The sequence below is a fragment of the Phyllostomus discolor genome, chromosome 3 (genome assembly GCF_004126475.2).
Source record: "Phyllostomus discolor isolate MPI-MPIP mPhyDis1 chromosome 3, mPhyDis1.pri.v3, whole genome shotgun sequence".
NCBI classification, from domain to species: domain Eukaryota; kingdom Metazoa; phylum Chordata; class Mammalia; order Chiroptera; family Phyllostomidae; genus Phyllostomus; species Phyllostomus discolor.
In genome coordinates this window covers 154,970,110-154,997,537 of record NC_040905.2, presented here as the reverse complement: position 1 = coordinate 154,997,537, position 27,428 = coordinate 154,970,110, and the positions used below count along the sequence as shown (strand labels likewise).

The window sequence follows — 27,428 nt, the reverse complement described above, 5'->3', positions numbered from 1 at the left end:
CTTTTAACTGGTTTAAAAATATAGATAAATTATCAAAGAGAACCTTTTAACTACTTACACTCGATATTTTCCCTCCAAAATTAAAGTAAAATATCTCAACCAGTTCCCCATTTTAAAATCCACTGCTTTCATCCATAGTCACATACATTATTCTGGCTATTTAATTCTTCACTTCTGTTTGTAATAACACACTGTTACACTTGGTAAAACCATTAATTTTGGTTGTATATTCTTGCTAGTCACTTTTATTAGTATAAAATTATTAGGAAAGGATTCTAAAGCTAGATTTTTGTTTTAGGAATACGGGAGTTGGGGTGAGGAATGACACTACATTTGAACTCATTTATTTCCTTCTAATATTTGTTCATTGTTGTAGGTGCCAGGCAATTCCGCCAGGAAAACTGAAAATCTAATACACGTATTAGGAACTCCCAACTAAAATAGGACTCTGAAACTACCACTAACAACAGGGGGTGGGGAAATTTCTTGCTCTTCTTGCCTATGATATACGGTAGAGGGGTTGGCCCTGGTTTGGTCCACCTGCCAGCGGAGTTTAAAGTTTCGGAGACTCGCCAGAACACAACGACTTGGATCAAACCAGCCTAAATGGCAAGAAGAGTATTTCTGCTGCATGGAGAAAGCCGTTAAGCTCCTGCTAAACTATCTCCTTTTTGTGCGTCCATGCACCCGACTATCCTCCTCCATCCCAGACCAGAGATTATTTCTAACGATACTTCGAAAGCTTGGAGATTTATGGCTGGAAAATGAAACGGCGCTGGAGTATGGCCACATCATTATCGTGTCGCATGGTACCAGATGGGCAGTCAGTGAATGGCGCAGGGATGTGACGGACAGTTTTATAATGTGATTTTTCCCCCCATAAAGCTAAAACAGACTTCATTTCCCTCTATTTTCTTTTGGTCTCTGGTACTTGCATGTTCTCCCTCTCTGCAATACCAATTAACTCAACTTTGCAGTCGAGTGACCAAAAAGGAAGAGGATGAATTAGTCTCTATAATCTTGGTAAGAGTCAGAGGTGTTACGCGATCAGGGAACAGCGGCTGGGACCTGCCGAGTCCTGTGCAGACTGCAGGGCTGACACAGCGAAGGCGGTTATGGAGCGGATGGCGCACTAGATCAGCAGAGGATAGAGACTCGGGCAGCAGGAGGGGTCTGCTGGTCTCACAGCAGACTTCTGGAGGCCGCTGCTGCCTCTCATCCACAACATTTTACTACCATTATCACCGTTCTTGAAAAGTCATGGAAGACGGGGCGCTGCCAGACCTCAGAGACATAGAGCTGAAGCTGGGACGCAAAGTACCGGAGAGCCTAGTGCGCTCGCTCCGTGGGGAGGAGCTGGTTCCCCTGGAAAAAGACAGGGACCCCTGCGGGGGGAGCAGTGGCAGTGGCGGTGGCTGCAGTAGCAGTAGCAGCAGCTGCAGCTTCCCTCCCTCCTTGCCGTCCTCCTCTTCATCTTCCCCAACCTCAAGCTCCCCACGAAGACGTAGCCACTCCAGCGCCTTGGAGAGGCTGGAAACCAAGCTTCACCTCCTCAGGAAAGAGATGGTGAGTGAGGTGCGCCAGCCGTGGGAGTGCAAGCCCGTGTCATGCTGCAGCAATAGCATGATGGGGCCTGGGAGACAGGGTAGCTACTGCTGCCGGGTGAAGGTGCCCGGAGCGTGGGAAATGAGGAGTAGATGAGCTCGCAGGGAGTGCAAGGCTGGAGGCAGCGGAGAGTCTTGTTTATCCCGGACTTTGTCCGTTCACGGTTTGCTAAGATAGCAGAGCCTGCTCTGTTCTGTGTACTTTCTGATAGCGCGGACTGGGCGCTCCCAGGCTCTGACCACCTAGCGGCTAGCCCGCAGCCTCCTGGGCACCAGTTCCCAGAAGGTTTGCAGTTTCTACACACATTTGGGGGCTGCTATGACCCATTCACACTTTCAGTTGAAAAGGTTGCTTGAGCCTTGCACTTAATGCAAAAATACTTCCTGGTTTGCCGAGAGGTGGCGGAAGGGTTCCTGCAGCCTGCCTTGCTCACTTTTCTTCCACCTCTATGGCCTCCGCCCTTTGGTGCAGCAGCTGTTCCAAGGCCACTGTTGAGCTGATTCGCCACAGCTGGTTCTGGAAAAACAATGACCCACTCTTCCTTGATGTTCTTATGAATAGCTTGTTACACTGTTTTGATCCAAGAGAACAGGTGATCCCCAGGCCTGGGGATTTGCTAATTACCACTTCCTACCCTTCCCACTCAACCCTCATTCTGCAATTGTTTTCTGTGCTGTTTGCAAATGTTAGCCTGAGAAGGGGAGGATGGGATTCATAAAGGTTCAGAGAATATTACATACTCCCGGATGTACTTACATAAAGATACTTACTTGCCATAAACTCTTATGCAAGTCACTTCTCCTTTGCAGACTTCAGTTTATTTGTACAATGAACTGGTGGGAGGGAATGATTCCTACCTAAATCTTTTTAAGAAAATTACTACAAATACATGGCATTTTCTACTAGCTAGGAGAAGAGGAAAGTTGAAATAGGGGCCTTCCCAAAGCATGGTGAAAAGGATTTTCTACATAAATGATGCTGTCTACTGGAGCTTTGCATTAAAAAAATAGTAACGAGGTGTTTCCATCCTCTCTGTAGTTGGAACACTCAGGAGGGAATAAATTCCACATCATAAAGTAATTGGCAAATATATTAGTGCAAAAAGCCAGTCTTCAAGATCATGTCTTATGTTAAGAATTTCCACCACACTATCCACATGAAGATTCTAGCAGGGGTGTCCAACCCACAGGCCAGCCACACGCAGCCCAGGATGGATATGAATGTGCCCCACACAAAATCACGTTTACTTAAAAACTTTTTTTTGCTCATCAGTTTTCATTACTGTTTTTGTATTTAATGTGTGGCCCAAGACAACTCTTCTTTCAGTGTGGCCGAGAGGCCAAAAGGTTGGACACTCCTCCTAGGATATTACTCTAAAAACCTCTCTCAAGATCTTTGAGTCTATCATTTTTATGTCTCAAGTATTCGCTTTCTTCCTACTTGGAATGCCCAGATGTTTAAAAAATATATAGATGTGTGCGTGGAAATATATTTTTGTGTGTGTGTATATACTCATACATCAATGTAATGCAAATGATTTTGTATGTTTCACTGCCCAGATACACAGGTTATATGTATTAGCTATTCAGTAAGTTTTTATTAAGAATTTATTATACCTGGTAATTAACTGGCTGATGAAACATGAAAAAGTCAAGGCACCTGTTTATGTAGGGCTCTCAAATTTCTTGCACTCATTTGCCATTTATTATTTGTAGTATATCAACTCAGGTGTGTACTAGAACTCTGTATGGTTAAAAAATCTGGTTATTATCAACTAAAGACACTACTGAAGAGGAAAATTTTCTTCTGCTCTTCTTGTTTCTTTGGCTGGTCTAACAATTAAGTTGACATAAGACATTAACAGGAGAAAAACAAATTTAATTTCATACGTATGGTGCCCCATTAGAATGTGAGACACATGGGCATTTTAGGCAGTTGAGGCTTATTTGCCATCCTGAGAAAAGCAGTGGGGAAGGGCTCATGGACATGGACAACAGTGTGGTAATTGCTGGGGGGCAGGAGGTCTAAGGGGGCCAATGGGTAATGGAAAAAAATACAATAAAGATTAAATTTAAAAAAAAGAAAGAAAAGTAATAGAATAGGGGCTGAGGGCTTCAAAGGGGAGAGAGGTAATTCAAAGGACAGTAAGAAGAGCAGATGTTTTGTAATTACATGTTTGCTTGCCTTATGAAGAAATGTTGTTCAGATGAAAGTTATCTCTGTAATAGCTCTCTCTGAGCCAGGCCTCCTCTCTAAATTCTTTCGGGTAGTTAAGAGAGAAGTAAAAATTTTTCTGGAGCCTGCTGGATCTTGATTGTCTTCAGGTCAAAATAATCTACATTCCAAAGTGGCATATATAGGGGTCACGTATTCTGTTCTCTTCAGCACTTTCTAGATACATCTAATTTTCTAAACGAAAATGTCTCATAGAGTTAATACAAATCTACTTCCCCTTGCTATGTATAATGATTGTGGTACATTAATAAATATATTTTAAAAAGCAAATAGAAACAGTAACAGCAGAGGCAGATTGCCAAATCAACTATTCATTATATTTTCTAAGTGAAGCATCAGTATCTATGCACTTAGGAAATTCATGCCAGAACAGATGTTTCATGTTCAACTTTGTATGTCAATAAAGATCTCCATTGAGCAAATGATAACACTGGCTATGAGAGTTTAGAGAAAAGGACTGAAAACAGGGATATTCACTTGCTAATGAGAGAGTTTCTGCCCATCTTAACATAACTCTGTGGGTGCTGAAAACCCCAGCTTCAGTATAACTGCAAAGCAACAGATTTGTTTTGATGTAGACTTGGCAGTTTTATTATAAACACCACACAAATGCAGTTCTTCCTATCTCCTGTTAGCATTTCCATGTAAAAAAGTTGAGCTGTGACCTCTTAATCATGATTTTATGTCCTTGTCTACCCTGTACCATGAGCATTGGGTTAACCTGAGTGGTATTATGCATGACCCCATATTTCAAGTTCATTATTTTGAGTTGTTCAAAGATTTTTCTTGTGGATAGCCTAGAGTTACCAGGCTTTGGTCTTGCCCTCAGATCTCCTTCTTAAGAAACACCTTAACCATACACATGGCTTTCTAGATACTTCCAGAAATCAGCCTTCTTTCTTTTTCTATTAGAATGGATGCATATACCTTTGACACAATACAACAAAGACTTGAAAAGTAGTCCCAACACTTACAGATTTTTACATACACATGACTTGGTCATAGTCTCTCTCATCTCCTTTCATGCTTTTATAAATAATTTCTCTAACTCTTATCTGTCAATGTTATAATCCATGCACGTAGAGGTCTGTGAAATGCACATGTAATGGAAGACAGTTGAAAGAAATTGAAGAGGTGGAGAGAAACTGTTTTTGAGGTCAAGTTTCTTAATGTCGAAACTCTTATTAATAAAAGCTGTAGGAAGGAAAATGTTGGAAAAGAAAATTTTCAGGAATATAGTTGGTACAATAGGCCAATTAAAGGTAACCATCAGGATGTTTTGGGGAAAGAGCAAACTCCCAATGTGTAAAGTTCTTTTATTTTGAATTTAGAGATATGGAAAATTGACAATACAATAAGCAAATAAAGAGATACATAGGAAATGTATAATGTAATCAGAAATGGATTTCAGATCTCTTGTACCAAGTTCGCCCAATGATATTTACTCGCTACTTCTCAGTTCACTGAGAGTTTTAGTATCTGTCATATCATTGGGACATAAGGCAATACCGGGGATGAGGAACTATTTTCTTTGATATTTTACAAATGTGGTCACACAGCTAATTAGTGAACAGAATCACAACATCATATTATCTGAATCCATGCACTGTGGCTTTTACCCAATCCCGTGTGCATCCCAATGATCTCCCTTCAAAATAAATAGAGTTTTATAAATCTGTGATATCTCATTGCTTCCTAAAGTACTAAGAGACTAACAAAACGAATCTCTCAGGATGTATGCCAGGGGTTGTTTCAGATAGGGGTTAATTCAGTAAATAACAAGTATTTACTGAGAGCCTCCTATGTACCAGGCATGGCTCAAGACCTTGGGTATATAAAACAAAATGCATACTTTAAGAAGTCAGTCATCAAAGGTTCCGTCCTGCTGAAGTTTTCATCCCACAGTCTACACAAGGACTTCTTTTGCAAAATTTTAAAAGTAAGACTTTAAGCATTACTTATCATATGGTATTACTCTAAGTTTTAGAATATCTTATAATATCCAAAATATTTTTCCAATAATATCAGTAATCTCTATCAAAGCCTGTATTCTACTTCTTAGTGATAAACTTTATATTGCACTTTTACAGTATGTTCAAAGGGTTTTATAGCTATCTCAATATGTCTAGGTCATACCTCTAGTTTGAGAGTGAAGATTATTTTCATCAATTTACTCTGGAAGAAATTAGAAATACTTAAGTTTATAAAGACAATTACTAAAGAATTAACCTGGAACTAGAAGGAGTTTAATGCACTTTTCCACATTTGCCTGTAAATTACCATTTACAAAATCAAAGTACAGTTTTTAATGAACTACATACTACCCGTTGATGCCACATTCTGGATGTTAGTCAATTCTTCATTATTCCGGGATGATTAATGCAGTGTCATTATAAAAACTAATTTGAAAACATTGTATCCTGATTTCCATATTTTTGGCAATTACTTACATAGCAACTACTACTGAGGTATAAACAATCTCAAACTAATTACTTACATTTTACTACTATTAAAGCATTCAGATACTTCACCCAGTGCACCAGCTCTTGCTTTAATAAAGTTTTCTAGGCAATACCCAGTACTAGGCACAAAAATGCACATATACGAACATGTCAAGTGATACTGGAACATAAGTCAAAATGTTATCAATACATTCTTTTACTGGTCTTTTTTTATATGTTTGCCCATGTTAAATAGCTTACTTATTTTGAAATAAAAAGGAAAATAATTTTATATTCCCTCACAGATAATTTCATTAAGTGAACTTCACAGTTGCTTCAGACACACTTCAAAGTAGACTACAAGATTTAGTTATTTTTAAGTTAGACATAAACTTAAGGAAAACCTTTAGGTATATAATTGAGGAGCTGTAAAATAGAAGGTACCTCCTCAGTGAGTTCACAAGATAACTGGAAAGATAAAATGGTAATGCAGTTTGGCCAGAGAAAGATTACAAACCAGGACGTCAGCAGGTGTGGTGATGCCACAGTGGAGACCAGACATGAATGCTGAGACTAATAAATGAAGCTGAGGAAATTTCTCACGGCAAATGTGCCTTGTACAGGGAATTAAAAGTGCTAATAACTATGCAAATTAAAGGCTTGATTAATATTAGGGATAAAGACATAAAGGAGATGAGGAAATCTGATTCCTAACAGTAAGTTTCTTCTGTCATTTTGTGCATAGAGTGTTATTATACTTCCTTAATCTAACAAATAAATCTTGTTGAAACATGTTTCCTTACACAGTGGCTCAAAATTGAGAGTGGTGCAGAAAAAGATAGTAACGTTACATGCGCAGAATTTAAAGGATTTATACATAGCTTGAGAATAGTGGCATTTCAAAAACTGACGATCCCTGCCCTATCCCTAGGAATGTACTTTGAATGACTGGTACCCACATGAGGAACATATTCTGACAAAAAAGAATTACCTTCCATTTTTATTCAGGTTACATAAATAAACTGCCCTGACCTTGAGAGACCACATTTTATTCATATTTTAACATTGATTATGTTCTCTTCAGTGATAACATAAAAAACACATTTTACCTTCCATTTTATAATGATGAGTCATGATTAAAAGACTTTCACATATTAACATTTTAGTTTTTAAGATACTACTTCTGAAACTGGGATTTATGTCTGTAGTTTTGGGGGTCCCTGAGAATTTGTGATTTTTTGTTTCTTTGAAGGACATTTTTTTTTTGTTCTTTGAAGGATGTTTATTCACTGCTCCAATGGTGGACCTCTGGTTTGGTGGAAACTTCCCAGGCTTTGGAATCAGATGAGCTGAAATTCCAGTCATGTCCAGAGCAAGTCAGGACACAAGCTAACAGGACTCAGCAGGCTGTCAAGGCCCAACACCCTAACCCTGCGGAGACTTTTAGTCCCTCTTCCCTGGGGACAGGGCCTGTCCAGCAGTCAGTGTCCCTCCTAGTCTGGGCCCTTTCACTCACTGGCATATGGAATTGGGCAAGTTCTATAACCATTCTGGAACTTAACTTTCTTGTTCACACAGGGACAAAGGCATCTCTATTAAGGCGCTGTAAGAATTCAATGAAATGAAATAAGAAAAATAGCATTCAGCAGTAAGGATGATGACAGTTAATAGTTATTAGGTTAATTACTTGGCTGTTCTGTTGATCTTACACAAGTGGACCTATATGGGTAATGTGGTTTGCAACTAATAAAAGTATAGGCACCTCTTTTATCAAACTGATTATCATAGCACCTACCATGTTATTTGATCTCCTATAGAGACCACATTTCTATACAAAAGCAAAAAAATATGTTGAGCCTTTCCCCAGCTTCAGTGCAAGCAGAGTATAATAGCATATAATAGCATAGATTTAAGAACCTAATTTCTAGTCGCCCAGGCAATTTGAGGAATTGAGACCAGTACTCATTACAAGTTGGTTATTTATATTGAGATCTTTCTATGTGCAAGGCATTGTGTTAAACATTTTGTATGTTTTACTTTATTAAACAATTTATCTCATTGAAACCATATAGTTAAATAAACATAATATTCACAACTATCTTATAGATAAAGTACTGGGGTTTGTTAATGTTTAAGATAGTAAGGTAATGAGCTAGATCGAGGTCAGTATGTGAGCTTTTAACTATGAATGTGGTATTACATTTCATGTTTGAGAATGTCGTCATGCTTGGGTGGGTACCCAGGATTAAATGTGTGTCTCTGCTCTTCTTCCAGAATTTCAAAATATTAAATAATTTAAACTGTATGTTTGTTAACCATAAGCTCTCCCAGGAAGAGTAAGAACTAAAGATAAGTGCCTGTCTCAGGAACACTTAAGGTTTGGATGAACACAAGAGTCACCTGGTTCCCAGCTGTTGTGACCTTTCTTTTTTGCCACTATCACCAAGACCTTCATGAACAATTTGACTTTACAAGAGCTGCTAGTGATGAATTCTCTGCCCTGACCAGTTCAAAGCTCAAAGTTTCATAGTAGAGCTAAAATGCGCTCACGACTTAGGGTTTTAAAGCTTACCATTGATAACATTTTAGTTCCCTGAGAGACTCTCTGTTCAGGATAAAGCTGGAATCTTAGAACACTCGCAAAAAGAATGAGAAACTGGGAATGCTGACACATGGGATGACTTCCCAGATGTGTGCTTAAAACACTGGTCCAAATTGTGCTCAATGTAAACTGTGTTTATAGAATTTACAAGATAAAAAGATTATATGTTCAAACTTGTATTTCAAAAATCTCAGAGTCTGAGTCTTCTAAATAAAACCTAGTAATTTATCTTTCTAAAAAGGAGCTACATACTGTGCTGGGTGTTTATTTGTAGCTATAATTATGCTCATTTTATAGATGAGAAAACTGGCTTATAGGAGTTAAGTAAGTACCTTGACTAAATCACTGTAAGTGGTTTCTCAGCCATTTATTCAAGCAAGAACCACTATGAGCCTGGCTATGTGGTAGGTCCAAATTACTCTGAAATCATACTATATCTAAGTACCATGAAATGTGCTCATTTATTGTGAATGAACATTTTTACACACATCTACCAATGGATCTTTTGTTATTTCTTTTAAAAATTATTTCCTTTTTTAAAATTAAAGATAGCTTTTTCATTGTAAGACTTCCAGAAATATAGACTATTGTGAAAAGAAAAAAGTTTCCCCTTCACCTAGTCCCAATACTATATCTCCCCCATATTACTCTATACCCCAAAGGAAACCACTGCTGATGATTTGGTGTGAATCCTCTCTGGTCTTTTTCTATGTCTTTGCCGATAGATAGATAGATAGATAGATAGATAGATAGATAATATGTAGATATAAATATAGATAAATATTTATGTAATTTTGATGTGTTAAGATGTCAATTTCTTTGTTTACATAATAATTTTTATTGTATTATCTGACATTTATTGGGTGATAACAAAATGCCAATTACTATCATGAACAGTTTTCATATAGTATGTCACTTCATTCTCACCCCTCACCCACTTCTGACGTACGCACTTTGGGGTATTAGATAATATAAACCGATTCCTGAAAGAGCTTAAGAAATGTTTATCTAGTTAAGTTTTATCTTATTTTGTCACTTCTCTTATATAAACCTCAATGAGTTACTAATTAAAATAAAAGGTAATTACTTCACTTTTTATTATAAGTGATTATACAAATGTTTAATAGTTCTTAGAAAGTAAATTTCATCTATAGATTTCTGACTTAGAATATTTCATTCTTCCATTGAAGGAATGATAACTAAGTCTTCAAATTAGAACGTGCCTCTCCTCATTCATATACCTTTTGCACATAACCTTTTTGTTGAGGTTTTCCAGGTGACAATAATGTTAATAAAACCCCTAAGAGGTGGATCCAAAGGCTAACATGGCACAAGGTGATCCACACCACATAGAGAAGGCAGAATGTCCACTCAAGAATTTAGTGTGACTTCAGTCCTCATGACTCGAACAATCTTAGATGTGTTCAGACTTTGGAATGCTCATTATGAAAAAACAGGCTCTGTTCCAAGAGATCACACATAATCAGAACTTTTGACTCTTCAGTTGAAGAAATAATAACCTTCAATGTGATTATTATAAGAAAGTGATATATAAAATGACAATAGTATTACTAATAAGCCCTCTCTCTGAAGGCCCATATCATGGAAAGCCAGAAGGTTGGCAAAGCTAGAAATCAGGGCGAGAATGAGCTAGAATTGGATTGTGTCCTGGCACCACTGAACCCAGCCCTTCTTTCGGCAGCTTCAGGGCAGCTGCCAAGATAACTGTCTTGGTTGGTTCTGCCAGCATGTCCATTGCCATTAAGCCCATATTCTAACTGACACACCTTATTCTTCAAAATGTAAACCCCATCAGTAAGAGTCAGGCATACTGGACTGTCTTTGGGGGCGAGTTCTCAATCCTCTGATGTTTTAGGATTGATTTCAGATTTTTTAAGTTGTAAGGACCACACCACATTCTCATGAATCTCCCCCTCTATCAGCATCACATTGCTTTTCTTGAATAACTTTGAAGTTTTAAAAAATATTAGATAGATGCTATGGTTTCTTTTTATATAAACAAAAGTGATCAGGATTGTTGGTTGTAATGAAAATTATGGAATTTTATTTTTTCTCTATATTTTAAATTAGAATTTAAGTTTCCAACATACCATAAATTTGGTGAGAGGGTAAAATTGTTGCTATATTAATACCTACCTCATTATGCTCATAAAAAGATTTAAAGACCATATCCCAAATGGTGAGATATGTCTATTACAACTAGGTAATTTATTATTCTAACAGTTTCCCTATTTTTGTTTTGCAAAAAACATTAAACTTGTCTACATTGATTTGTTGTTTTGATGCCAACCAACCAGAGCTTGAGACCAAAACTGAGAAGAAAAGTCCCTCCTCATGTTGATAAAGTCCAACTTTAAAGGCTGCTCAATTGGGAGACCTATAGATCCTTTGCTGACAATTTAATTATAAATAGCTCATTGGTGTGAATGTAACCTTGTGTCCAGGCTTTTTCTTAATTTTATAAAATCTTAAAATTATTGTTAAAATGATACATGCAGTTATTGAAACATGCAAACAATATTAAAGGATTTAAGTGAAAAATAAAAGTTCCCCACATCCCTTTACCCAACTTCCACTCCTTAGAGATGACTAAGAATAATATTTTTATGTATTCTAGAAATTTTCTGAACATATGAAAACATACCTATAGTTTTTATGTACCTTTAGCTATAATTATACTTATAGACATACACTTGCGGATGTATGTGCATGTATAATTTTCAAGTCGAGACTATCAGGAGCTCATGTTTCAGCTAATTTTCTAGATGAGCAAACACTCTGGTGTTTATTATACTGATATTGCTCCAAAGCACAACTTACAGTGCTGCCACTTTAGATAGATTACTGACAAAATACAGCAGTCAGAGAGAATCACTGTTTTTGTATAAAAATACTACAACTGATGAAACAAACATACAGAGTCAATAATCTCTAGAAACAGAAAATAGCATCATAGAACCTTCAGGGAAGAGGAAACAGTAGAGATCATCTAGACCCATGAGCATCCTAGTCAGCTGATTGTCCACTTTTTTGCTTGAACTTCTTCAGTAATGGGATACTTCACTGGCTCACAAAACAGAATATTTCATTTTCAGACATCTCTGTGCACTATATCTATTAACTGGCAATTCCAGTTGTTCATCAAAAGACAAAATCTAGAATCATTCAGTATGGGGAAAATAATGCTCTAGCATATATGTCTATAAGCGATGGATATATAACTTAAGATGGAAGCTCTCAAGTATAAAATATAATGAAAGCTCAATAAGTTCCACCTGGGTCTATGTGTATATGACTAAAATAAAAGACTTGCCTGTCTTTCTTGCAAAATGAGAAGAGAAGGGCAATGCCATGTACTGGCAAGGGTGGAGACAAATGGGCAGTCTGCTGCACTGCTGCCAGAAGTGTGTATGTTTAAGGCACCTTTAGAGATAAACTTCATACTATATTTAACAAAAGAAAAAAATACTCTTTCACATAGCAATTCTGGTGCCAGGAACACTCAGGATAAATATAGAAATGTGCTTACCCTAAGGAAATGATGATGAATTTGTACAAAAAATGTAGTGTTTCCTTTGGTAATATACATGATTGAAAAATGGAAATAACCTAAATGCCTCATAATGTTAGGTAGGTTCCTAATATGTCAATGCTAGAAATTTGTTTAGCTATTGAAATTATGTTGTAAAGTTATTTATGGAAGAGAGAAAATAGTTGTGGATATAATATGATTAGAGCAAAAGGCTAGAAATAAAATATCCTATAATATTCACAGTGGTGTCATTGGATGGTGGGGTTATCAGTGATATATTTTGTTTTTCTGTCGAACTCTTGTTTTATCCAGTTTCTTGACACCTAGTATATATTGTATTTTGATAAGAAAAATCACAGATAGAATTTTAAAAATACCAATAAAAAATAAAAGAATACATGCTTTAGCATCAGGTAGAGCTGAAATGAAGGAATTATAGCCCTGCCTTTTGCCAGCTAAGTGTCTGTAAGCATATAATGAGTTTATTATGTGTAAAATAGCTGAGATTCTGCCTGCTACATAGTAAGAGCTCTTAAGCATTAGTTTCTATATCCTTCCCATTTGATTAATGGCTTAGCTCTTTAATGCTTATAGGAAAAGATAAGATTGGAATTGTCCCTACTACCCATTTTTCTCTTTCTTCCTTTTATTCCATTTCATATAAGAAGGGGCATGGCTACAAGTACAATAACTTCTTGTCCTGCACATACTATGTCCAAGTAGCTAAATTTGGTCCTGAGCATCCCTGCACAGAAGTGACACCTGAAATGCTTAGTGCCCAAGTAAGAATTGGTCACCTCAACTTGGGAATGTCCTCTCTGTAGAATAAAGTGAATTAAAAATCACTCGCCCTTCAGGATTTTAGTTATAGTGGCTGATGCTAAACATGTACAAGTTCACCATAGGAAGGTAATGACGTTGACAACTAATCTTAGAAATATTTACAAAGCATTCCATAATCTCTTCATATGAACCTCATACTTCTTACCAGAAATAAGTGAGAAGAAAATATTAGGACTCAAATGGATGTCTGTACACATTTTTAGAGAGAAATTAGTCACTGTTCAGAATGCAGAAAAGGGTAAGAAATAATCAAATAAGATTTCACGGGCAAGAATCTGAACCTATTTTCTAATACTCTCCTATTGGGTGATTAATTGATTACTGTTTGAATACAGTTGTCTCCATTTTCCCACCACAACTTTCTTCCATCCTATCCTCCCACACCTCCCACCATCAATCCTACCCACATTTGGCTTTGCCCATGGGTCCTTTATATGTGTTCCTTGGTGACCCTTTCCCTTCTTTCCCCCATTATTTCCCAACTTCCACCCCTCTGGTTACTGTCAGTTTGTACTTTATTTCAACATCCCTGGTTATATTTTGCTTGCTTGTTTGTTTTTTGTTAATTAGGTTCCATTTATAGGTGAGATCATATGGTATCTGTCTTTTACCACCTGTCTTACTTTACTTAGCATAATGCTCTCCAGTTCCATCCATGCTGTCGCAAAGGGTAGGAGCTTCTTTCTTTCTGCTGCATAGTATTCCATTGTGTAAATGTACCACAGTTTTTTGATCCACTCATTTACTGATGTGCACCTAGGCTGCTTCCAGCAATTGGCTATTGTAAATTGTGCTGCTATGAACATTGGGGTGCATACGTTCTTTTAAAATAATCTCTCAGGATTCTTAGGCTATAATCCCAGCAGTGGAATTGCTGGGTCAAAAGGCAATTCCATTTTTACTTTTCTGAGGAAATTCCATACTGTTTTCCACAGTGGCTGCACCCACCTGCCTTCTCACCAACAATGTACTAGGGTTCTCTTTTCTCCACAACTTTGTCAGCACTTATTGTTTGTTGATTTGTTTATTATGGCCATTCTGACTGGTATGAAGTGGCATCTCATTGTGGTTTTAATTTGCATCTCTCTGATGCCTAGTGATGCTTTCATATGTCTCTGTGCCCCATGTATGTCCTCCTTGGAGAAGTATCTGTTCAAATCCTTTGCCCATTTTTTAATTGGATTATCTGTCTTCCTGGTATAGAGTTGTGTGAATTCTTTATATATTTTGGACATCAAACCCTTGTCCAAGATATCATTGGCAAATATATTTTCCCATAGTATGTTCTATTCCACATAGTGTTGGAAGTCCTAGCCATAGCAATCAGACAAGAAGAAATAAAAGGCATACAAACTGGAAAGGAGGAAGTTAAGCTGTCATTGTTTGCAGATGATATGATAGTGTACATAGAAAACCCTATAGACTTCACCAAAAAACCTACTCAGCCTAATAAGTGAATTTGGCAAACAGTGGGATACAAAGTCAACATTCAGAAGTCAAAGGCATTTTTTGTATACCAACAACAAAATATCAGAAACAGAAATCAGGTAAATAATATTCTACTTTTAAAAGGTGATGATAAAGTTGTATTGCAAAGAAGTAATACATATGGAACTATCAAGTAAATTTAATGACTAGATCAGTGATTTTAGTCACACTACACAACGTAATGATTTAGCCACGGCTGGTGTGGCTCCAGTAGATTGAGTGCTGGCCTGCAAAGCAAAGGGTCACTGGTTCGATGACCAGTCAAGGCACATGCCTGGGTTGTGGGCCAGATCCCCAGTATGGGGCATGTGAGAAGCAACCACATATTGCTGTTTCTCTCCCTCCCTTTCTTTCTCCCTTCCCCTCTGTATAAAAATAAATAAATAAATACAAAATCCTTAAAAAAGAGAAAACTTAATGATTTAATGGTCAACTAAATATTGTTCCTTGAAAAAAAATCTTTCTGCAGAAAAGCACATTATTAGTTAAAATGCACTTATAAGTCCCTGGGGCTAAATATTTCCACAGGGTGACAGTCTGAAAAAATTCTATGTGTATGACTTCATTTGTCATGTTCCTATTGTGCCAAGTTTTAGGCTATGTATTTCAACTTGATTAGTAATATCACTCACTGTCTTCTTCCTCACTATAATCACTTTGAGGGCAGAGGCTATGACTAATCAATGCTTATATTTCCATAATGCCCAGCCAATTATTTAGAGACTCAGCATTTCACATATAAATTAAAGTATGCCTCAGTCCTGCTTCTAATTTGTTGTGTTTGGAAAGCATTAGCAAGGTGTCCTCATTGGACTGGAACATAGAATCCCAATTCCTCCCCTGCCTCCCATCAGCCAAACCCCATTACCTGCAACTTAGGGTTTTGGTTGAAGAAAAAGTAAAGCAGCTTTCAAATATCCGTTAGCATGCCCAGAGAGAGAAAAAAAAAGAGATAACTTTTCTTCTTTTTTTGAAGTAGACCAGCAGGATTTCTTCCTGGTTGCAGGACCTACTCTATCCTTGATATTTATTGTCAGTCTCAAGAATCACTGTTCTCAGGGGTACTGGCAGAACACAAAAATGAGTCATTTTTCATCTCTGATAAGTACACTGAGAAAGTGCACATTTTCGTTTTTGCCATCTTTTTTTCCCCGCTCTGGAATGAGGTTTTGAAGTTTCAGAGTGAAAAGACAGAACTGAAAAAAATGTTATTGATATCATGAATAGTATGCATATTAATATACAGTACAATCTACGTGGTTTGGGTTGAATATAAATAATCATTCATTTTGGCAGCCTAATTTAGTACCTGGGCAGCCTTAATCATCAAGGGCATTAATTCTCAGACTATTCTTGGCACAGTCCTCAGTGCAGAGTTGGGGACCTATGAGTGCAATGTGACTTGGGCACCCTGTATCTTAGATGTTTGAAGCAGTTAAGCAAACTTCAGTGAGCATCACATTTTCAATATCTAGATGGATATGCTGAGTGGACAAAGTGAAAAAAGGTATTTTTCCTGAGAGTTCAATATAAGATTACAGAATTGAAAGGAGTTTCAAGGAATCAAGCTGTTTTTCTGTTTTTAATTTGGAACTAATTTGAAAAGGTGAAAAATGGCTACCAGATATTATAGTATTGCTATTAAACCAGCAACTAGATGGCCTTCCTTCTGGGTTGTGTCCCTATGTGAACTTTTTAAATACTCATTTTCCCAAAGTCATTAGTTTAACCACCTTCCAGAAGCTACACTAATGGGCTTTTGCTGTTTCTAACCTTGCTCTTTTTAATTTATATCATCCACAGCAGGAGTTCCAAATATGTGACAGGCATTTAAAAAAATGTTTTATTTAAAAATAATGTTAGACTTTACATTAAAAGCTACAAAAACAGAACCAAAAATCACTATATAACCCTCATCCAGAATTCTTCCACCTGTTAACAATTTACATTGACCTTCTCATTCTCTCTCCACTCCCCCTCTGTCTGTCTATTTCTGTCTGTCTGTCTCTGTCTATGCATGTGCATTATGTGCATGCACACACAATTTTCTTAAAGATTCTTCAACTTAACGAGTGGCAGATAGGTGGGCTGTCTCTGGAGCATGACCATGCCTTTCTTCCCTCTCAGACATGCATCTTTACTTTTCTCTCCAAAATCCCAGGGGTCCCCATGAGACTTGCAGCCAGGGGAACAAGGGTTAGCAGCAGATCAGACTAACCCCTTGAACCTATCTGTAAGGCCCCCCTTTCTCTGGCTTCCCAGTGAGCTAATAGCAGCCCTGCCTTGGCTCACTCCTTTCCTATAACATTTCCAGGGAGCCAAAGCACAGCACCACATAGTCTCTCCCCTGTTAGTTCTTCTAACCTAAGTCCTTCATTTGGTTCACTGTCCCCAGCCTTAATAAATGTACTCTCAAAAAAGGGGGGCAGATATGATAGCACTTTACTTCTAAATACATCAGTGAGCATTTCTCATAAACAAGAACAGTTATAGGGCATAAATGTCCTTCCTCCCTCTTGCATAATTACAGTCATAATTAATGACTTGCATCCTTTTTCCTGCTGAGTTCAGACCTTTCCTAAGAATATCTTTCAAAAGAGCACTGCAAGTAGCCACCTCACATCAATCAGATCAGCATACTAGGGGCAATCAGAAAATGACCTCAGTTTCTCACCTTCCTATTGACTTAACGTCAGAAATTCTGTTCTCACAAAATAACCTTTTTAGCCAAAGCTTATGATCCATATGAAAATATGAAGTAGGAGCTGGAAGATTTTGCACCATAGGTGGTATTCAGTAAATATATTTTGAAAGCTAAATATAGTAATAACACTATTGCCTTCTGTTCTTTAAGTGGTATGGGAACAAGGATTTGAAGAGCCAGTTTTTTTTTGTTAAGTGAGAGGAAAGATCACAGGAAAAGGAAATAATTGTTTAGCATTTTTGTCTAAGAAAAGACTTTTCCTGTGAGTCATTATTTTGCACTATGTACCATAGTTTACCAAGCATTTTCACATATGCTATCTTCTTTCCTCACTCCTGGAGTTAATGATGTTATAATGCTTAGACAGTGAATATAAATTTGCTACATATGTTCAATGCAATGTTTATAGGATATATTTTCTAGAATATACTATTTGCCCAATAAACGTGACTATTAATGGTAGCCTTCTGCCTAATAATAGTTACTTGGCCAAGTAAGTAATGAGTCAAGCTAGACTATCACTATTGCCATGTGCTAAACTCCTTTTGAGGATGATGTTTAATAGTAAAATCCCTGTGTTGAATTAACTCTTCAGAAATGTTCACTTGTTTTTCCTTTGGCTATCTATGTTCAGAATTTGGTCCTGACAACTCTGATAAAATGAAATCAAATTTTAACTTTCATATTCTACTTCTTTTTTAAAAGATTTTATTTACTTTTAGAGAGAGGGGAAAGGAAGGAGAAAGAAAGAGAGAGAAACATCAGCATGTGAGAGAATCATCTATTGGTTGCCTCTAGCATGCATCCCAACCAGGGACTAGCCTGCAACCCAGGCATGTGCCCTGACCTGGGATGCGATCTTTCGCTTTGTGGAATGATGGTCAACCAGCTGAGCCACACTGATCAGGACTTATATTCTACTTCTTAACTTTGAGTTTATTAATTCATTCTTTAAATTTTTGTGTTTACTTTGTAAAGTAATATTTGTTCCAATATTTGGGAGTTCTTAAAAATCAATTTGGGAATGCCAGAATAAGTATGTAGGAAGAAAATTAGGATAGCTAAGAGATTTATGGTCTTCTTTGTATGTGTGTTTTTGTCAGTGGGGAAAAATAAGATAGAATATAACCATGATTATTTTGGTAGACTTTGTACTTATCATGATGAACTCAGAGTACATGTTGTTTTACTAGGAACCAAACATAAACAAGGACAAAGATGGATCTTGAAATTTCCTCCCATTCTTGTCAGTTCCCCTCCCTCCAATCACCATCCTTCAGTAGCCGGGGAAATTGTATAAATTACCACCATGTCTACAAATGTGTGTCCTGCTTCAAGGTAATCTTGTGCCATAGGGAAATGAAATCTGTATCCTCTACTCCAGTACATTTAATGTAAAATAAAACTATTTTCTTAGATGTTTGTATTGGTATAATATCTTTGGGTTATCACTTAATCAAGGTGATTTTTATTAGCATACATATTTGTAGTCCATGATTGTGATCTATACTTTGGAGTACATTTAAACTGATAGACATCATTTATGTGAAAAGAAGCATTTTTGGACATACTCAGTTATTCAATGGCAGTAATTTTAAATTGCTGTCCTTTCTAACTGTTACAATTTACATTTATAAGTTGGATTAAAAGACTAATTTCATAGAAGATGGAAGATTTATTTAGTGAAGCAGTTGTCCTACTTCCTTGCTATTAAAGTTGAAATCTTATGTGGATTCATACATGATAAGGTTAGGAATTTTGAGAAGATCTGAATGGTTGTCATGTTTTATGTTGATGTATACTACACCTTTACTATCATTATTACATTATTATAATGTAGTATACTATAATTTTAAAGAGCAGCTAAAAAGACAGTGAAAAAGCTTCTTCAAACAGCGCTACTTTCAGTCACGATAGAGAAAGTAATCTTTTTATTGAGCCATAGCTTTACTTGGCATCAGGCATGGGAAATCGACATGCTGTGAAGCCCAGTGCGAGCACAAAATGGAATTGCCTGAATATTTTGATTTTATTAATAAATGAGTTCTGAATATGATCATTAGTTCTGAATATGAATATGGTCAAAAAATTAATAACAAGGCTGAACTCATAAATGGATTCTACTTTCTGTGTCGGTCCTTTTAAATAATCACAGCACAACCGTCATACCTTATTGATAAGCAAGTGGGTTGAAACAATTATTGTTAGATTCTGTAACATTGTTTTATTCGAAACCACTAACCATTAAGTCTCATAAGAAAGCTATCAAATGCTCACATTGCTGAGTTGGGAATGCAGATAGGTAGTGATTTACGGTAGATACAGACAAGGCCAGGGTTTTCCACTTTCCAGTTGGTTGCTTTGGGTGCCATGGAGTGGCCAACATAAACAGAGGAAAGGAATTTACACTTACACCTTCCAGAAGTCCAGATCATGACTGGCAATGCTCAGCAATTCTATAACATTAAGTATTCAGTTATTTTTGTTTGCCAAAAGTCTTAAAAGAAACTCATTCTATTTGGATTTCCCCCAAAATTCTTTAAGGAGAACTACACTTTTACTCATTTTTTTATGTCATTGAGTTAATTTTGTGACAAGAGTATCAAGTAACTTGAAAAAATTATATTCTACTTGAAAATAACCCTGTGCCTTTTTGTAAGTGGTCTCTGAATGCTGCTCATATTTGCTAACTCTTCTGAGAACAAATAAAATAAGTATATACTGAGTGACTCACATACTTGGAAATTAATCTAACAAGAATCTATTTGCCATCTCTTGACTTTACACATCAAGTTAACTTTTCATAAAAACCTTGAATATTCCAATTAAACACTGTATCTATAGTAAACATACATATTTCCAAATCCTCACCCCTTATTGGGCCTTGAAGACAGATAGAAACTCTCAGTTGCACACCATTTAACTATATAAATATCCACCCTGTTCCCCACCTCTGCTGCTAGAAGTGTTACTATAGTAGTAGTCGAGTGAATACAACACATTTTTAAGCATGGACTATATCCCACTCTATGGGCTCCAGAAGAAATACAAATGAAGTTGAAGACATGGATTTCTGGTTACTTGTAAATCAGTGAGGTTATTACTGAAATATTAGCAATGTTTAACCCCATGGTATTGAAAATTTCTGTTCTAATTCCAGAGGACCATGATCTATAATAAAATGTAATTTTATAAGAAACAAATTATATTACAACCACTTAATACCATGCCCTAAGACCTAGTCATTTACATCTTCGTGTACAACTCCAGCCCTACTCAGTTCCTCAGATGCTCCATGAATACTTTTATTTCTTGACATTCATTCAGGTTGTACCTCTTGCCTGGATATTTCTTCCTTTACCACCACCGTACCTCACACCTCATCCAGTTAACTTGGACTTTTTATTCTTCAAGTCATATCACTGATGACACTATATATCTTGGTTTTGTTTTCTTATTTTTTTACTTTTCATATCACTCTCTGGACTATAAGTTCTTTCATTGCTAGAACCATGTCCAATATATTTCATCTCTATAAATTTAGTAGAGTATAAGAGCTCAATATTGGATCAATAAATTAGTAAAGGTATCTTGAAGTGACCTTCAAGAAGTAATTAGACAGGACGGTGAACATAGGTAGAGCTAACAGCCTGAGCAAATTTGGGGGTAAAATAAGCACTGATTGCCTAGGAATCTAAAATGAGAATGATTGAGGTAGAAGAAAAGATATGTTGGAGTTAATGAAAATAAGACAGAAAAGGTAAAACAATCACAATTAATAGAGAATTCTGAGCTAAGAAGTTGGAGTATGGTTGGACAAGCAATAAGGACCATTTGTAGTTGTTATTTTAGGGAAGTTATGTAATGAAAGCTGGGTTATATTTTTGCATTCTTTATTTTTTACTTAAAATTTTTCTTCTTGAGAACTAAACAGTTTCCATGTGTTTTCTATTATGGAATCCTTAAAGTATGCTGTACTTTTGAAATACCCATAAACGAAAAAGCATACTGTTGATTACTAAGGAATGAAAGTATGCAATAAAGTAAAAAATGACAAAAATATTTTTGGAACAAGGAAAGAGAGAACTTATACTTGTACAAGATATAAATATTTCATAAGTTTATATCTTGAAATAAACTTTTTCCTATCAGATTTAATTTCATAGTTATATAGATTTTATAATTACACAATATACCATCAATTAATCTAAGTTGCTTTTATTAGTACACTGGTGTTTTCTAAATAAAAAAATTAATGTTTTAATCATTCAATTAACATTAAATTAGTTATTTATATAAATTTCCATGTTTATGATCATGTGATTTATGTTGTCGTTAAGTTTTTTACTGATTAAAATGTAATAGACACACCAGATAAATATTTTAGATGGTACATACATATAAGGGTATACAAAAATAATTATCACAATACTCAAGACCATTATTATATAATTTGTCTTATTATATTAAATTATTTTTATTCTGTAATTTTTCATTTGCATTGTTGAAATTATAATATGTAACTTATATATATTATTTTTTTGTATAGCCTTTGTTTCTGTTTTTGCCTGACATAGTATCATAAACTTTTTAGCATGTGATTTTCCTAAACCTAATTGTTATTGCCTGAGTGATATTCCATTTAATGTACATTTTTATTTAAAAAAATATTTTATTGATTATGCCATTACAGATGTCCCATTGTTTTTCTCCCCTTTATTTCCCTCTGTCCTGCAACACCTGTCCACCAGCATTCCCCTCACCCACCCCTTAGTTCATGTCCATGGGTCATGCATATAAGTTTTTTGACTTCTCCATTACCCATACTATTCTTAACCTCCCCCTGTCTATTTTGTACCTACCAATTATGCTTCTTATTCCCTGTACCTTTCCCCCATTCTCCCCCTGCCCCTCCCAGCTGATAACCCTACCCTCCATGTGATCTCCATTTCTGTGATTTTGTCCCTGTTCTAGTTGTTTGCTTAGTTTGTTTTTGGTTTTGGGGTTTTTTTGGTTCAGTTGTTCATAGTTGTGAGTTTGTTGTCATTTTATTGTTCATAGTTTTGATCACCTTGTTTTTCTTAGATAAGTCCCTTTAACATTTCATATAATGAGGGCTTGGTGATGATGAACTCCTTTAATTTCACCTTATCTGGGAAGCACTTCATCTGCTCTTCCATTTGAAATGATAGCTCTGCTAGATAGAGTAACCTTGGATATAGGTCCATGCCTTTCATGACTTGGAATACTTTTTTTCCAGCCCCTTCTTGCCTGCAAGGTTTCTTTTGAGAAAACAGCTGATAGTCTAATGGAAACTCCTCTGTAGGTAACTGTCTCCTTTCCTCTTGCTGCTTTTAAGATCTCCTTATCTTTCATCTTGGGAAATGTAATTATGATGTGCCTTGGTGTGTGCTTGTTTGGGTCCAACTCCTTTGGGACTCTGAGCTTCCTGCACTTCCTAGAAGTCTATTTTCTTTGCCAGATTGGGGAAGTTCTACTTCATTATTTTTTCAAATAATTTTTCAATTTCTTGCTCTCCCTCTTCTTCTTCTGGCATCCCTATGATTCAGGTGTTGTAATGTTTAAAGCTGTCCTGGAGGTTCTTAAGCCTCTCCTTATTTTTTTTTGAACTCTTATTTCTTCATTCTGTTGTGGTTGAATGTTTATTTCTTCCTTCTGTTCCAAATTATTGATTTGAGTCCTGGTTTCCTTCCCTTTACTGTTGGTTCCCTGTATATTTTTCTTTATTTCACTTTACATAGCCTTCACTTTTTCCTTTATTTTGTGACCATAGTCACCATTTCTGTGAGCATCCTGATTACCAATGTTTTGAACTGTGTGTCTGATAGGTTGGCTTTCTCTTCACTGCTTAGTTCTATTTTTGGAGTTTTGATTTGTTCTTTCATTTGGGCCATATTTTTTTGTGTTGGTGTGCCTGGGACTTCTGGCCAAAATGTTGGCATAGGTAGATACACTTTGCCTCCTCGCACAAACAAAAGGACAACAAAAAATTTAAAAATAGAAAATAATCAGAACTGCCAGAAAATCGAACTATATGAAGTCCAACAAACAAAGAGTTAAAGAAGAAACATTCATTCGACTGGCAGGAGGGGCAGAGATGGTGAGCTTGGGCAGAGAGGACATGTACCAAGACCGTGGCTAGAGGACTAAGCTCCCACATTTGCATGCGGATAAACCAGAAGGAACAACTGGGGAGGGAGACAGACCACACAACCCAGGGTTCCAGCACAGGAAAATAAAGCCTCGAAACCTCTGGCTGTAAAAACTTACGGGGGTTTTGGTGCAGGGAGAAACTCCTAGGCTCACAGAAGAGTTCGTTGGAGAGACTCACAGAGTCCTAGAACGTACACAAACCCACCCACCTGGGGATTAGCACCAGAAGGGCCCACTTGGCTTGTAGATAGCAGGGGAGGTGACCAAAAGCCTCTGAGAGCCAAGCAAGAGACATCGGTTGCCTTGCCCTGGCAAATACCTGAGGCTCTGCACCTTACAAAGTAACAGGCATGCTGAGACATTTTACGTGCATTTTTCTAATATTGGATATTTAACTTGTTTCTTATGTTTTTGTTGTGATGATACAACATTTCAGGTAATTTCCTTAATAATTCCTAGGCTGAGGGAATAAATGTCTCAATTTATAACACGATTTTCTAATGCTTGATTCTTTTTTTGTCAGACTGAGTATTCTAGAAGGTTTTTGCTAAGGGGTTCATGAATGCTGTGTTTTCTGAGCCCTTGCACAGAGTGCACTTGGCAGTTCAGAACCAGGTAGAGCTAGGTCTGAATCCCAGGTCCACTGCTTGGTACTTGTGTAATATTGGCAATTACAGATCCTCTCTGAGTTGCAATTTAAAGATAGTATCTAACATTAGAGTTTTTATGAAGATAAAATGCAAGTATATATAAAGTATTTGTCATAGTGCCTGGAACTAGTGCTAGCTATTGTTTATGCTATTATTAATGTTGCTGGAATTCTTTGCTGTCACCTGGATTAGTTAAAAATTTCTATGTGGGATTACAAAAACAATAAAAAATTAAAGCAGCAAATAGCTCTACTATCACTAAAATGCATTGCTACCAGGATCCTTCCTCTAGCTGCCATCACCGCAAGTGAGGGCTTCACTTATGAGAATTATACTTATTTCCTAAAATTCAACATACTATCTCCAGGTGCTCTTTACCCTACTTCCTGATCAGTGAATTCCTATCATTGCAAAACCAGACTAGAAAGATGTGATTGCTATTATTGAAGATTGACAGTGACAGTCTCACTGATTAGTTTATAAAAGCAGCATATACAGAATGTTAGGAGAGACCAATGCCAAGTTGTAGATGATGTCAGAAATTACATTTCTGAATCAGGAGACAGATAGTGGGAAAAGAAAACAGGCTATTTTACTACTTTCAGAGGAGCCTAAATACAATTCTGCTTACATTTTTAAGCTGTATCTACCAATATTTTAATTAATAAAAAACAATCTCAAATTCTAATGAAAGTTTGAGCTTTTATTGAGGTAACTTTGTCTTCTTTTTCTATATTATAATTTAGAATAAACTTTTGAGTTTTAACTTCAGAAAATCTTTAAGGATTTTATTGGAATAAGAATCATATATTTTCTTTAACAGAGAGAGATTAAACCAACCCAAATAGAGCCTTATTTAGAAAATTCACAGCCAAGGGAAAACATGATCTGACATCATCTTTGCTAATTATATGGAAAACAGTTATATTCAATAAAGCCCAGCTATTCTTTTGTATAATGTATATGAGTACAAATACTTTGTTTCTTTTTTTATCATCTGAGTTTATGAATTATATTTATGGAATGAATTCCAAATAGATAAATGATATACCTTAAAGATTAATAGTAATTTGGATGCTCGTTCATTGGGCAAGCATCCCATCTTAGGGTATCTCTCTAATATTTTATGGGTATTGAGTCAAAGTTGTATTATAAGCACCATTCTTATTTTTATTTATAATAAAAGGCATATGTAACTATAATAAAATTTTAAATACTTCATAGATGAAACTTTCAGTGTAATGTTAGGATAAGGCATCATCTGAGCAAAATAGTAAAAAACTTGGTATTATTATGAAGCTGAGTATCTGGACATGTCCTGAAGAATTCTTCATGTAGCATCTGCTCCAATAACTCTTGCCACCAGCACCCATATTTTTCCAGTAGGCACTGTAGATTCCTACATTGACTCTTCCTAGTGTGGAGTTTTCTGCATGACTATGCCCTGGAACATGGTAGCAAACTACAAGTCGTATATTGTAATAAGACACTTAAAAGCTGTAGGAAAATTAGGACTCAGTTAAGTCTGCATTGCCTTGATTGTTTTCTTCTCCATCCTTTTCACTGTATGTGATAAGAATTGAGAAAAATGAACCATCCTGTTCCCACTAGTTCTTTTTAAATGTGGTGATCAATCTGTTGCCATATGCCAGGCATCTGTATTTATCATCCTCATTTATGATCCTTCAAAGATAGAAATGATAAATTAACGTTGAATTTATGTTAATCTTTACTGCAAGAGAACAGCTATTCACAAACTATTTAATCTGGCAGCAATGATCCTCAGATGTAAGAAACTACAAGAGGACAAGACTAGAAATAACAATGTATTTTTATTCCCAGGTGCCTTTTATGAATAGGTGTATAATTTTCAGATAATTGTAATACCTCTGTAATCCCATTTATTTAACAGCAAATCAGGACAAGTGATCCTTGACTGTAAAATGTGTTGAATTTACAATAAAGTAAATATGACATCATACAGGGTAGGCAAAAGTAGGTTTATACTTGTGAGTACACGAAACACAGTGTTTATTCTTGTATTATTTATTAACTGTTGCATTAGTTGTATGCATACCTCTAAGCCTACTTTTGCCACTAGAGCTGTTAATGAATACTTACACAGGTCAGTGCCTGTTTACTCCAAGTTGTAGAATTGTTTCTTTTTAATAAGATTTTTAACCAATCCCAAACTGTTATCAGAAAGTTGACAAAATATTAAAGGCTAGCCCCACACTGATCAGACCATAGTGTTATATTTCTCAATTCTTCAGCATTGTGGAAATATCAGTTGATTGGAGTTAGAAGACCAAAGTGTCAGTCCTATTTCTATCATTAAGCAATAATGCAATTTTGGCAAGTCATCAATTTTGAGTCTACTTTTCTCATAGAATGTGGTAGTCTGATTCAATTATTAACTGCAGGTCTTTTAGCTCTAGCAGTCTGCTTCTGCTGTTTTCTCAAATTCCTTCAGCTTAAAATATTTAATATGCCAAGGTACTATTTTTTGGGGGGTAGCCTGTCCTAATTACCATCTTAGGTCTGTCTAGATATTTTATTCTTTATAACTCAGCATTCAAACGTTTTATTGCTACAATGTATCCACTTCATCTGAATTATCTAATTAGTTAGCATATAATTGTTCACTGTAGTCTGTTGTCATTCTTGTTACTTCTGTGACATCAGCTGTAATGTCTCCTCTTTCACTTCTGATTTGTGTTGTTTTCTCTTTTTGTCTTAGTTTAGCTTAGGGTTCATCAATTTTGTTGATATTTTTTAAAAATCAGATGTTCCATTTATCTATTTCCTATTCTCTATTTTGTTTATTTCTACTGAAATATTTTAAATATTTCCTTCTTTCTGTTAACCTTGGGTTTATTTTGTTTTTCTCTCCTAGTTCCTTGAGGTATAAAGTTAGGTTGTTGAATTGAGGTTTTTTATTTCTTTTCTAACATAGGTGCTTACTACTATAAACTTCAAGAGGTAACTAAATTTTGTTGAGCACCACTGGGAAAGGTTCATGCTGCATCTATCTCATACATTTCTACCAACCATATTCATTGAGTAATCCATTTTATGGATTATAAAATTGATGTAAACAAATTATTAAGTAACATTAAAATTCAAAAAGCTA

The 27,428-nt window shown here is 36.1% G+C and overlaps 1 protein-coding gene across 1 annotated transcript in view; it reads left to right on the top strand.

Annotated features, from left to right (window-relative positions):
- Positions 1-549: 549 nt before the first annotated feature.
- Positions 550-27,428, top strand: part of LURAP1L (leucine rich adaptor protein 1 like) — a 44,216-nt gene continuing 17,337 nt past the window's right edge. The window contains exon 1 of the mRNA XM_028516093.2: positions 550-1,566. Within this exon, the coding sequence (XP_028371894.1) occupies positions 1,261-1,566 (306 nt within the window). The 5' untranslated portion in view covers positions 550-1,260. The remainder of the gene's footprint in view (positions 1,567-27,428) is intronic.